At 36.0% G+C, this 14,415-nt stretch overlaps 1 protein-coding gene across 6 annotated transcripts in view; it reads left to right on the plus strand.

Annotated features, from left to right (window-relative positions):
* Nucleotides 1-14,415, plus strand: part of FER (FER tyrosine kinase) — a 520,940-nt gene that overhangs the window by 196,574 nt on the left and 309,951 nt on the right. The window contains exon 1 of one of the 6 annotated variants that reach the window (XM_012459823.2): nt 4,248-4,760. The exons of the other annotated variants lie outside the window; for them this stretch is intronic. Within the exon in view, the coding sequence (XP_012315246.2) occupies nt 4,632-4,760 (129 nt within the window). The 5' untranslated portion in view covers nt 4,248-4,631. Of the gene's footprint in view, nt 1-4,247; nt 4,761-14,415 lie in introns of those variants that run through there. 6 annotated transcript variants of the gene reach the window in all.

Here is a 14,415-nt window from a genome sequence, read left to right on the forward strand (position 1 = left end):
ATGTTTAATACAGTGCCTGGTATATAGCTAAGTTCAATAAATCGTAGCTATAAAGAAAGAAAATGTTTTCTTCATGTCTCCTAAATATAGTTTTTCAGTATTTTTGTTTTGGAGACTACATTCCCCATAAGTATTTTAATTATTTTAAGTTATGTAATACCTAAAGGTAAGATTACCAGCAAGTGGAGCTCAGTGTCAGAAAAACAAAATTCTGACATCAAGGTATTTTATCACCTATGTTTTAAAAATAAAATTAAGTAAATACATATAGTTTTTAAATTTTTATTTGAAGGCCTTCTTTTTAAATCCTACCTACTAATACTTATCACCCTGCAACATAGTTTTTGAATATGTAGAAAGAATGCTTTTGTTATAATTATTTTACATTATTTGCTATATCTGGTGCCATACATAAGGTATGATGGTTCATTTGCATGAATAAGACATTTTTAATGTGAACTTAATTTATAAAGATTGTCTTCTAATTTGATCACTTCATACAATAAAGTAATTAGACTGATAAATTTAACTTGTCAAAATCCTCAAATCTGCCATTCACACAGTTTTCTACTTCTTAGTAAAGGGTATCTTCAGTCAATTGCTTAAGTCGGAATCTTGGGTATCACCCTTTTGTTCACTTTTTTCCACATCCTATTAGCAAGTTATCTTGGTATTGCCTCCAAAATACATCCCAAATCTGACTTCTTGATAACATATCCATTGTGATCATCCTAGTTAATGCTCTTAAGGTCTGAACTACTTCAGCCAGTTTACCTGTTCGTTCTCTTGCCCTTTGTATGTTTTATTTTCTGTATAATGATTAGAGTTATCTTAATGTGTAAATGTGATTTTACATTTCTCCTGCTTATGACCCTCCATTGGTATTCTTATATAACTAGAATAAAATTCTAATCCTCACCATGGACTAAATTACATGATCTCATCCCTGCCTGCTTCCCCTCGTTACTTCCTGCCACTCCTCATCCATCACACTCTAGCAGACATTGTGGCTTTATTGTCCTTTGAGTACACCAAGTTTCTTTTTATCTCTGGGACTTTCTGTTTTATCTCTTTTTAATACTTATTCCCTAGCTCTTCATATGACCAACTGCTTTCTTTTGATAATTTCAGGTCAAATTACATATCCTTGAGAGATCTCTGACTACTTCAGCTGTAATGGGCCCTATCTGACCCCTCACCCCTTGCCATCGTTATTTATCTTATTCCCTTTTCCCTTTTCTTGCAAAGCACTTACTTTAGTATCTTTACCATTTCTACTATTACTACGATTACTACTATTTTGTTGGTTAGAATTTACTCTGTGGTAAGTTAGCTAAATTTTTCCATGCATTAAATATTAATATATGTACTTCGGTATATATGAGCTCATTTGATTATGGTATGTATGTATGTATGTTTTTATATCTATCTTCTACTATAATCCCTGCCTGCTCCTCAAACTGTCGCTCTAAGAAGGTAGGCACTTTCATTATGTTTACTACTATTTCCTCTGCCTTGTATAGTGCTTGCTATGTAAAGGAGGCTAAATAAATATTTTCTGAATATTGGACAAGCTCTTCGAACTCATAACAACAAATAGAGTTATCAAATATTTATGTAAAATAATCTCCTAGGGTATAGGGAACATTTCAATGAAAGAAGTCATATCTGACCGACTGTTAGAGTCTTTTTATATGAAGGTATTAGAATATATAAAATAAGATACTTAGGTTTTAGAAAAGACATTGACAATTTTTTTTTTTTTTTAACCAAAGCTTACTAAATGTTAAATCACTGCTGGAATGAGAAATATGCTTTTAACATGGCCCAAGAACAGGTTTAGAATTAGAAATCAAAGGGTAGGAATAGATGTTTATTTGACTAGAAAAGTATAAAGATCAAGATGCCCCAGCAATTGATTATCGAATCTTTTGTGGTTTGAATTATATGCCCCCAAAAGATATCTTTAAGTTGTAATACTTAATACCTGTGAATATGACCTAATTTGGAAATAGGGTCTGTAGTTGTAAACTAGTTAATATAAAGTTGTTAGAGTGGGCTCTCCTCCAGTGTGACTGGTGCCATTGTAAGAAGAGAAGAGAGACTGATACACAGGGAAAGATAGCTCTGTGAAGACAGAGGCAGATATTGGAATTATGCTATCACAAGCAAAGGAATGCCTGGGGCTACCAGAAGCTATAGGAGGTAAGGAAGGGTTATCCCCTAGAAGTTTTGGAGGGAACATGGCTTTACTAACACCTTGATTTCAGACTTCTGGCCTCCAGAACTGTAGGAGAATAAGTTTCTGTTGTTTTAAGTCACCCGATTTCTGGTACTGTGTTACAGTAGCCCTAGGGAATTAATACAATATCTGTTGTGATTATTGTCTTTGTAAATGATCTGAAAGAGGAGAATCTTCCTAGTGAGGTATCCGGATGACATTAAATTTTTCTAGTTGTGAAGAGCAAAACCAGTGAGTATAGATGATGAACAGAGAAACACCAAAATTAGCTTCTCTCTGGGCTAAACCAAGCAACAAATCCAGCATCTTAAGATTTTATATTCTTGTAAGATTTGATTTTGTCTCATTTAATGTTGAAAATTGTTTCCAGATTTAATGTTTTATGATTTTATGAGCCTGAGTGATCAATAAATATTTAAAAAATAAATAAGTGAAACCAATCAGGAAATAAAATATAGGAAAATATAATTTTATTTTAATGTAAATATAAACCTATTCTGGTATAAAATTCAAATTATGTTTACAGTTAGCTAGGGAAAAATAAGTGCAGGGAAAAAATATTGAGAAACAATAAGCATTGTTTACTGAATATATCAACACTTAAGTAGAAAAACAAAATTAATAAATTGTTAATGTATCTTTTGAGATTCTCTTTTGGCAAAATAATACCTTTGGTGAAATGGAGCAGGGACCTAACCTAAGAAACATAGTGTAATAGTTAATTGCATAGATTCTGGAGCAAAGTTGCTTGGATTTGAATATGTGGCATCAGCCATTTTTTGGCTGTGTAACCTTGGGCAAGTCAGTTAACATTTCTGTACCTCAGTTTTTTTATCTGTAAACCAGGGCTTGTAGTATAAACTACCTCATAGGGTTAATGTGGGGAATTAAATGAGATAATCCACAGAACAATACCTGTTCATAACAAATTCTTTACCCTATGTTGTCTATCATTGTTTATTAAATGTAAAATTTTATAAAATTATTGTCGGTGTACAAAATGAGATTTATTTTGATAGACGTGATATAAAGAATGGTTGTTGTGGACAACAAAATTTAAAAAGTGAATACACAAAAAAGAAAACCAGAGGAAATTATGCAAGAAGGCAAGAAAATTAAAAGAAAATTTTGAGTGCGTCTAATTATAAAGGGAGCCAAAGGTTTAAAGAAGGAGATGTGTATGTCAGAATTGTGACCCAGGAAAGTTTTGCTGAGTAAGACTTTTGACTCTCTTGGCCTTTTCTGTTTTTCTTATTTGCTTTCGTGAAGTTTCTTGAACTTTGGTCCATTAGAAAGAATGTTCTATAAAATACCTGAATATGATGCCTGCCATCTAGTAGTTGCATAGTACCTTCGTTTAAAAAAATGAATGAATAAAGCAGGGATTTATAAAGTAATTAAAAAATTTTATAGAACAGGTTATCAAAAGTGGAGTCTTACTTTCCAATTAAACATTTACAGTTTTGAATATCCCACTCTACTTCCTCTCTAGCCCTGCCACTTCATTGTGTGTTAAGTGCAGTACATTCTTGTGGCAAGAAAATTTAAAATTGTTATTTCCGTTGAAACCTTAGAGATCATTTGCACATAATTTATACTCTTTACTTTTGAACAGAAGAATTATAAAGTATTGAAGAGTTATACCTAAATAAAAAATAAAAAAAATTAAAACACATTGGATTAAGAAAAACTTTGAAGTACAGCTAAGAAAGTTTGGTCTATTCTCAGAGACCTCAAGATCCAAAACCTAAAATAAGAAGACTTCTATATATTGCTTAGGAATAAAATCAGGTGTTTTATTTATCTAATTAAAAAGATTAAAGGCCACGTGCAGTGGCTTATGCCTGTAATCCCAGCACTTTGGGAGGCCTAGGTGGGCAGATCACCTGAAATCAGGAGTTTGAGACTAGCCTGACCAATGTGATGAAACCCCCTCTTTACTAAAAATACGTGGTAGTAGGTGCCTGAAATCCCAGCTACTCAGGAGGCTGAGGCAGGAGAATCACTTGAACCCAGGAGGTGAAGGTTGCAGTGAGCTGACATTGTGCCATTGCACTCCAGCCTGGATGACAAGAATGAAACTCTGTCTCAAAAAAAAAAAAAAAAAAAAAACCAGGTAGAACAAAGATTTATTTCTTAGTTAGTGTATCTTCAATTAATGTACAAGGATTTTCTCTTTGTTGCTTGAAAACCCAACATTTGTTGCGCGTATCTGTTCCTTTAAGCCAGAGCTGACTAGTATACTTCCGTGCCAACAGGGGGAGATAGTATGAAATAGGAGAGCTAGATCTGCACCTCTCTTCTATCTTGCTTTTGCCTCAGACAGGAAGGTTTGTTGGCAAATTGACTTCCTTGGGCCCACTTCACTATCTCTTAGCTGAGTTTTAAGATGGAGCAGAAAATGAGATGTCCTCATTGTAAGAGTCAGCTGGAGCCTGGTTTCGGCTCCCAGTACTGTAAAACATATTCTTTAATGTTCAGCTCTGAGCCTTCCACATCAGAAGTCCACAGAGATCAGGTAAGGGCAAGTTCTGTCTCAGGCCTACTTTAGCCAGAGCCTAGACATTATCTAAGAGGCCAGTAGGTTTTATTTTTTGTGGCTGCTTCAGTGGGAAGGATAATTTCTCTTGACTTCTGAATCTGGTGGTAAACAAAATTCTTTTGAACAATGCTATCACTCAGATGCTGAGCCAAAGTCATTAAAAAAATGAAAGTGACTTCTTTTCCATTTGTATTTTATTTCATTTGTTTCCTTTATTCACCTCTCAGATTTGAGAAATATATGCCTTTTCTAGTATTTCAATACATGGAAGGTAAAAGAGAGTGTAGTTTTATTGAGTATGTGAGGAGAAACGTGGCTCAGATTTTAAACTGAGCCATGTTTCTCCTCAAATATTCAACAAAGATGGTATTAAGATTTCTATTTTTCAAATTTCAGCTTCTGTTCTGGCTGGTGAGCTCCATTTAGCCTTCTTATTTTCAATATCTGTCAGAAAAGGAAAATAATAATATTTTTCTTGAACATAGGTATTTAATAGTTGGTGACAATGGTAAAGGTTTTCATTATGATATGTTCAATGCTAATTTTATTATCAGTGTTTATGGTTTAATTTAGTAACTTGGAATACACTAATTCCTTAATCTTTTAATGTATAAAATATAATTTCTCTTACTAATAGGAATATAGCTCTATTTTAAATCTGTTGTGTTGGTAAAGAGTTATATTTGCATGTCATTTTTCAATTAAAACTTAATTGCCTGCATTCTCTGAATCCCTTATTTAATGCATCTCTTTTTTAGGCTTTCTTTTTCTAGATTCGCTATATTAGGAAAAGCTAATTCTGGCCTTCAAATAAGAACTGTAAATGCCATTATATATTTTCTTTATTTTCAGGAGAGTTGAAATACATAAACAATTCTTTTTTTAATGTTACCACATCCAGTATTTGGGTTATGGTGTTCTAAATATGCGTCCTATATTGTTGGATAAATACTGTTTGTAAGTATAAGGACCATTACTTGTGTGCATAAGTTTTGTGTTATCTGGCTTATAGATTTATAAAAATATTAGAAGATATTGAATCCATTGGGATCATCTTGTCCAATTTATGATTTTATACATAATAATGTCTCTGAAGCCTGAGATAATTAATGACTCACAGAGCTAGCTAGTGAATTGTACAACTTAATATTTTTTAACTTTAAAAGAAGTCTCACTTAAAAAAAATTTATTTCTTATACTTGAAGTTCTAGGGTACACGTGCAGACCGTGCAGGTTTGTTACATAGGTATACACAGGTCATGGTGCTGGTTTGCTGCATCCATCACCCTGTCATCGACATTAGGTATTTCTGCTAATGCTATCCCTCCCCAATTTCCCCACCCCCTGCTATTCCTTCTCTAGCCCCCCACCCCCCAGGCCCAGTGTGCGTTGTTCCCCTCCCTGTGTCTGGGGGTTCTCATTGTTCAACACTCACTTATGAGTGAGAACATGCAGTGTTTGGTTTTCTGTTCTTGTGTCAGTTTGCTGAGAATGATGGTTTCCAGTTTCATCCACGTCCCTGCAAAGGACATGAACTCATTGTTTTTTATGGCTGCATAGTATTCCATGGTGTATATATACCACATTTTCTTTATCCATTTTATCATTGATGGGCATTGGGGTTGTTTCCAATCTTACTTTCTTTTTACTCTTCAGTCTCTGATACATACATATATATATATATATATATATATATATATATATATATATTCTTTAATAATTTTTATTAAAATTATTAAAAATATGTATTCTTTAATAATTTTATTAAAATTATTAAAAATATATATATTTCTTCTTTAATAATTTCTTCTTTAATATTTTTCTGTGTACATTTTTATTCTTTTATATATACCATCATTGTCTTTTCAAATCAATTGTGTACTTTTTATTTATTTTTGAAATTGTTCTTAATCCTCTTACATTTTATTAACTTCTTCTTTTATATTAGTTCTATGATATATGTTCAAAGTAGAAAAGGTTACAATTTTATTATTTTTATTATTTATGTAAATTTTATTTAGAGTAAATGGAATAAGAGTTTTTGCTTTGATGGCTATCAGCCACCATACATTACATATAGGGATGCACATTGACTCTTGAAATTTTAAAACAATTCAACAAGTATATACTGCACACTGACTCTTGAAATTTTTTTTAATTCAACAAGTATATACTTAATTGAACTCTCATAATTATGAACTTCTACTCATAGCCTTGATGCTTTATCTTTGGTTATTAGCTAATGCTGTCCTAAGTATAATGAGACTTCCTGATAAACCTAAAAATAGACTTTTAAATATTTCTCATTATCAGTCTGCTTAGCCAGATGTTAACTACACTTATTTGGAGACATACATATTCAGTCACACATACTAGCTTATGTGGTGATTCCACACCTGAATTGATCATAGAAACCCTTTGTATTCTCATGGAGTTACTATTTAGCCTCTGTGTTTTATAGAGATGTTCTGACATCTTTTGTTTTTATTTTCTGGTATTCATTATTTTTTCAGTGACTTCTTACCACCATAAGGTACATACTGACTCACAAGAGTGTATTTTAGGCAGAGTTGTCCTTTTAACAGAAACTGACAATCCTCTGGAGATGGGACTAGTCTAGATCTAGTTTTCTGGTAAGTCATCGCCCCTCATGCTGCTTTTCTGGGCCATCTGTTCCCTCCAAGTAGTGTGTCATATTGATACTGTATTATAAATGGTAGATCCATTCTTTATTGGGCTTTCACTTCCCTCACCTTTTATCATACAACTTTCCATTTTCTAAGAATTTTAAAATTTGGCCTTTGAAAGCTCATTCTGGTAAGCAAACTTCTTTTCAATAGAAGATTGCTCATTCTCCCATATACCATGTAATTCAACGTTGAAAAGTGGCTCTTAATGTGGGTTTTATTATTCCATTACCCTCATGTGAAAGTCTTTGTTTTTTAAGGCTGTGGAGCTTGGTTGTACTGCATTCTATCCCTTCTCATTGTTGAAATCTTTGGAAATTCTGTTCATTCCTCTTTATTCATCAATGCATGTGCTCTCTGATTTAGTCTTCTTTTCTACCTTTGGGCAATTTGGAATGACTTTAGCAGTCATGTGGAAGACCCATCCAAAACTTTAGTTTCTATATTTATTGATCTAAAATAGTGTTGATTGAGGGATGGTGGTTGATAAGAAAATTTAGATCAAGATACTTTTTCTAAGAAAGACGGAAGAAGGCTCTTGTGTTCTTGTTTCTGTTGAGTAACTGGTACCAACTCTGCTTACTTTGCAAAATTCATTTCATGAGTGACATAAAACCTTATTTATGTAGGTTAATGTTAGACATATTTCTGCCATAGTAGCTGAAAGCAACGCTAACTGAAAGACTAAGTAAAGTTTTGGTGAAAATAGATAATATGACTTAGCATAGTACTGCTAGTTTCATCGTTGTAGTTTGTTTGTTCCTGTTTTAGAAGTTACTTGCTCCCAAACACAGGGGCTTCTTGTGGCAATAAGTTTATGAAGGTAGAAAAATTCTAGTGCATCAGTTAGATGTTATGGTGGATTTTAAAATCTGGCTATCATACCTTGCTTTTTTAAATATCTGTATTTTGAAGGCCTGGTACTTTACCTCCTGCCAGCTCCCTACTTTCTGATTGAATTTTTAGGAAGTTTTTACTGCTGCTGATTGGCAATCATGTGACAAAATATTTTAAAGTTATGTATATATTTCAGTGTTTAGTGATGTAATAATAGTATGTATGAAAATAAATTCTTGAGTTCTTGAAATGTATTATAGGATTCAGCTTTTTATAGGAATAAAACAAATACTGTAAGGAATTGATTTTAATGGCTATTAGATATATTCAGAGAAAATCAGGTAATTGTATTTCACATTGCCCTTTCTGATTGTTTAATTTTAGGTATTGCTTTGGATGCTCAGTTTCTAATTAATTTCTAGCAAAAGATTTATTCTGGCTATGAACGGTATAATTTTTATATAGCATCTCCCTTGAAAGCATATACATGCATACATATATATGTATATAAACTGTTTAATATATGTACATATACATATATATATTTATCTAAATCTTATATATATATAAATGGTTTTTGATCTTTTTTTTTTTATTGTAGTTTAGGTTCTGGGGTACATGTGCAGATCATGCAGGATTGTTGCATAGGTGCATACATGGCAAGGTTGTTTACCACCCTCATCCTGCATCACCTATATCTGGTATTTCTCCCCACTCCCTACTGTCCCTCCCCTAACCCTGCCCCCTCCAGCTGACAGGAGTGTGTGATGCTCCCCTCCTTGTGTCCACATGTTCTCATTTTCCAACATCCGCCTATGAGTGAGAACATGGGGTGTTTGGTTTTCTGTTCTTGTGCCAGTTTACTGAGAATGATGGTTTCCAGATTCATCCATGTCCCTATGAAGGACACGAACTCATCGTTTTTTATGGCTGTGTAGTATTCCATGGTGTATATGTGCCACGTTTTCTTTATCCAGTCTATCTTTGATGGACATTAGGGTTAGTTCCAATTCTTTGCTATTGTAAACAGTGCTGCAGTGAACATACATGTGCATGTGTCTTTATAACAGAACATTTTATAATTCTTTGGATATATACCCAGTAATGGGATTGCTGGGTCGAAAGGTATTTCTATTTCTAGGTCCTTGAGGAATTGCCACACTGTCTTCCACAATGGTTGCACTAATTTACACTCCCACCAACAGTATAAAAGTGTTCCTATTTCTCCACATCCTCTCCAGCATCTGTTGTCTCCAGATTTTGTAATGATCACCATTCTAACTGGCGTGAGATGGTATCTCAATGTGGTTTGATTTGCATTTCTCTAATGACCAGTGATGATGAGGTTTTTTCATGTGTTTGTTGGCTGCATAAATGTCTTCTTTTGAAAAGTGTTTGTTCATATCCTTCACTCACTTTTTGATGGGGTTGTTTGTTTTTTTCTTGTATATCTGTTTTAGTTCTTCGTAGATTTTGGATATAAGCCCTTTGTCAGATAGGTAGATTGCAAAAATTTTTTCCCATTCTGTTGGTTGCCGGCCAACTCTATAATGATTATTTCTTTTGCTGTACAGAAGCTCTGGAGTTTAATTAGATCCCATTTGTGGATTTTGGCTTCTGTTGCCAATGCTTTTAGTGTTTTAGTCATGAAGTCCTTGCCTACGCCTGTGTCCTGAATGGTTCTGCCTAGGTTTTCTTCTAGGCTTTTATGGTGTTAGGTCTTATGTTTAAGTCTTTAATCCATCTGGAATTAATTTTAGTGTAAGGTGTTAGGAAGAAGTCCACTTCTGCTTTCTGCACATGATTCTTCCTAACCATGAGCATGGAATGTTTCTCCATCTGTTTGTGTCCTCTCATTTCGTTGAACAGTGGTTTGTAGTTCTCCTTGAAGAGGTCCTTTACATCCTTTGAGATGTATTCCTAGGTATTTTATTCTCTTTGTAGCAATTGTGAATAGGAGTTTGCTCATGATTTGGCTCTCTGTTAGTCTGTTATTGGTGTTTAGGAATGCTTGTGATTTCTGCACATTGATTTTGTATCCTGAGACTTTGCTGAAGTTATTATCAGTTTCAGGACCTTTTGGGCTGAGACAATGAGGTCTTCTAAATATACAATCATGTCATCTGCAAATGGAGACAGTCTGACTTCCTCCTTTCCTAATTGAATATCATTTATTTCTTTTTCTTGCCTGATTGCTCTGGCTAGAACTTCCAATACTATATTAAATAGGAGTGGTGAGAGAGGGCATCCTTGTTTAGTGCCAGATTTCAAAAGGAATGCTTCCAGGTTTTGCCCTTTCAGTATGATATTGGCTGTGGGTTTGTCATAAATAGCTTTCATTGTTTTGAGATACGTTCAGTCGATACCTAGTTTATTGAGGGTTTTTAGCATAAAGGGCTGTTGGATTTTTGTCGAAGGCCTTCTCTGCATCAATTGAGATAATCATGTGGTTTTTGTCTTGGTTCTGTTTATGTGATGGATTACATTTATAGACTTGCTTATGTTGAATCAGCCTTGCATCCCCGGGATGAATCCTACTTGATTGTGATGGATAAGCTTTGTGATGTGCTGTTTCAATTGGCTTGCCAGTATTTTATTGAAGATTTTTGTATCTGTGTTCATCATGGATATTGGCCTGAAGTTTTCTTTTTTATTTGAGTCTCTGCTGGATTTTGATATCAGGATGATGTTGGTCTCATTAAATGAGTTGCGGAGGATGCCCTCTTTTTGTATTGTTTGGAAGAGTTTCAGAAGGAGTGGTACCAGCTCCTCTTTTTACATCTGGTAGAGTTCAGCTGTAAACCCTTCTGGACCTGGACTTTTTTTGGTTGGTAGGATATTAATTGCTGCCTGGACTTCAGCCCTTGTTATTGGTCTATTCAGGGTTTCAAATTCTTCCTAGTTTAGTCTTGGGAGAGTGCAAGTGTCCAGGAATTTATTTATTTCTTTCAGATTTACTGGTTTGTGTATAGAGCTGTTTGTAGTAATCTCTGATGGTAGTTTGTATTTCTGTGGAATCTGTGGTGATATCCCCTTTATCGTTTTTTATTGAATCTATTTGATTCTTCTCTCTTTTCTTTTTTATTATTAGTCTGGCTAGCGGTCTATCTATTTTGTTGATCTTTAAAAAAAAACAACTCCTGGATTTGTTGATTTTTTTTTTTTTGAAGGATTTTTTGTGTCTCTATCTCCTTCAGTTCTGCTCTAATCTTAGTTATTTCTTGTCTTCTGCTAGCTTTTGAGTTTCTTTCATCTTGCTCCTCTAGCTCTTTCAATTTTGATGATAGGGTGTTGATTTTAGATCTTTCCTTGCTTCTCATGTGGGCATTTATTGCTATGAATTTCCCTGTAGACACTGCTTTAAATGTATCCCAGAGATTCTAGTATGTTGTGTCTTCATTCTTGTTGGTTTTGAAGAACATCTTTATTTCTGCCTTCATTTCATTTCTTATACTGTTGACATTCAGGAGCCAGTTGTTCTGTTTCCATGAAGTTGTGCAGTTTTGAGTGAGTTTCTTAATCCTGAGTTCTAATTTGATTGCACTGTGTTCTGAGACACTGTTTGTTATGATTTCTGTTCTTTTGCATTTGCTGAGAAGTGATTTACTTCCAATTATGTGGTCGATTTTAGAGTAGGTGCGATGTGGTGCTGAGAAGAATGTATATTCTACGGATTTTGGGTTAAGAGTTCTGTAAATGTCTATTAAATTCATTTGTTCAAGATCTGAATTCAAGTCTGGGATTTCCTTGTTGATTTTATGTCTCCTTGATCTGTCTAATATTGACAATGGAGTGTTAAAGCCTTCCATTATTATTGTTCAGGAGTCTAAGTCTCTTTGTAGGTCATTAAGGAGTTGCTTTATGTATCTGGGTGCTCCTGTATTGGGTGCATATATATTTAGAATAGTTAGCTCTTCTTGTTTTATTGATCCTTTACTATTATGTAATGCTTGTCTCTTTGATTTTTGTTGGTTTAAAGTCCGTTTTATCAGACGCTAGGATTGCCGCCCCTGCTTTTTTTTGCTCCCCCATTTCCTTGGTAAATATTCTTCCATTCCTTTATTTTGAGTCTATGTGTGTCTTTGCACATGAGATGGGTCTCCTGAATATAGCACACTGATGGTTCTTGTCTTTTTATCCAGTTTGCCAGTCTGTGTCTTTTGATTGGGGCATTTAGTCCATTTACATTTAATGTCAATATTGTTATGTGTGAATTTGATCCTGCCATTTTGTTACTGGTGGGTTGTTTTGCCCTTAGGTTGGCATAATTTCTTCATCACGTTGTTGGTCTTTACCATTTGGTTCATTTTTGCAGTGGCTGGATTTGGTTTTTCCTTTCTGTATTTAGTGCTTCCTTCAGGAGCTGTTGTCGGGCAGGTCTGGTATTGATGAAATCTCTCAGCAATTGTTTTTCTGTAAAGAATTTTATTTCTCCTTCATTTATGAAACTTAGTTTGGCTGGATGTGAAATTTTGGGTTAAAAGTTCTTTTATTGGGGAAGATCCAAGATGGCCGGTTAGGAGCAGCTCAGGATTGCAGCTCCCAGTGAAAGCGCAGAGGATGAGTGGACGCCACATTTCCAGACGGATTTTTATTGCCCACAGACCAGGAGATTCCCTGGTGGAGGAGCCCCACGGGTCGCCAGTGTGGCTGTTTTGGGCGGCACAGCAGTTCCCGGAGCAGAGTAAACGGGACTGGGTCCCCCCTTAGCCAGCAAGGGGAGCTCCGGGAGGCTCTGGGAAGGCAGAGTCGCTCATTCATCTGATTAAAAAAAAAAATGGGGGACTGAAACAGGGAGCCAGGCCAGGAGATTCCCGGGCAAAAAGCTCCACGAATCTCAGAGCTGCTGTTTCAGCCAGCGCAGTGGGTCGCCACACAGGAAGTCACACAGATCCCGGTGCCTTTTCAACAGGAGACCAGAACACCTGGGATAGAGCCAACCATTCAACTAAAAAACAAAAGGCTCTGAGGCAGGGAGCCAGGTGATCAGGCCCGGCTGGTCCCAGCCCCAGAAAAACAAACACCAAAACAAAAACAAAAAAACAGCAATTGGAAACGCTCTGGGTTGAGAGTTTCACAGCAAGCACAGCTGAACCTGGGACAGTCCAGCTCTCTGGGGGAGGGGTGTCCGCCATTACCGAGACACTCCACCACTATGGAGGCAGTCTGCCTTGCTTGAGGCAGCCTGCCTTTGCCGAGGCAACCCGCCATTACAGAGAGAGTTCGTCATTACAGAGGCGGGCCACCATTGCTGAGGCAGTTCTAACTATATCCATATAAACAGGACTGCAGGGAAGTTCATACGGGAGCTGGGCGGAGCCCACAGCAGCTCAGTGAAGCCTCTGCAGGAAGACAGTGATTAGACTGCCTCCTTGCTGGGCCGGGCAGCCCTGAAAAAAAAAAGGCAACAGCACAGTGGAAACTCATAAATAAAGCCCTAACTCCCCGGGACAGAACACCTGGGAAAAAAAAAAGGGGTTTATGAGTTCTGCTGCAGCAGACTTAAACGTACCTGCCCAGCAGCTCTGAATGAACAACAGAGCTCACAGCTCAGCACTTGAGCTCCTATAAAGGACAGACTGTTTCCTCAAGCAGCTTCCTGACCCCCATATATCCAAAGAGTCACCTCATAAGGGAGAGCTCAGACTGACATTTGGCAGCTATCCTTCTGGGACAAAGCAGAAGAAGAAACTGGTAGCAAGCTTTACTGTTCTGCAGCTGCTACTGGTCATCCCCAGTCAAGCAGGGCCTGGAGTAGACCTCAGGAGTCCTACAGCAGAGGGGCCAGACTGTTAAAAGGAAAACTAAGAAACAGAAATAACTTCATCATCAACAAACAGGACGTCTACTCAGAGACCCAATCAGAAAGTCAGCAACTACAAAGATGACAGGTGGATAAATCCACAAAGATGGGAAGAAACCAGCGCAAAAAGGATGAAAGCACCCGAAATGAGAACACCTCTCCTCCTACAAGGGATCACAACTCCTCATCAGCAAGGGAACAAGAGTGGATGGAGAATGAGTGTGATAAAATGACAGAATCAGGCTTCAGAAGGTGGGTAATAAGAAACTTCCGTGAATTCTCATCTCTGATAAAATAGACTTTA

This window comes from Aotus nancymaae, unplaced genomic scaffold (genome assembly GCF_030222135.1).
Source record: "Aotus nancymaae isolate 86718 unplaced genomic scaffold, 86718_ANA_hifiasm-v0.15.2.pri h1tg000014l, whole genome shotgun sequence".
In the NCBI taxonomy this organism is placed as follows: Eukaryota; Metazoa; Chordata; class Mammalia; order Primates; family Aotidae; genus Aotus; species Aotus nancymaae.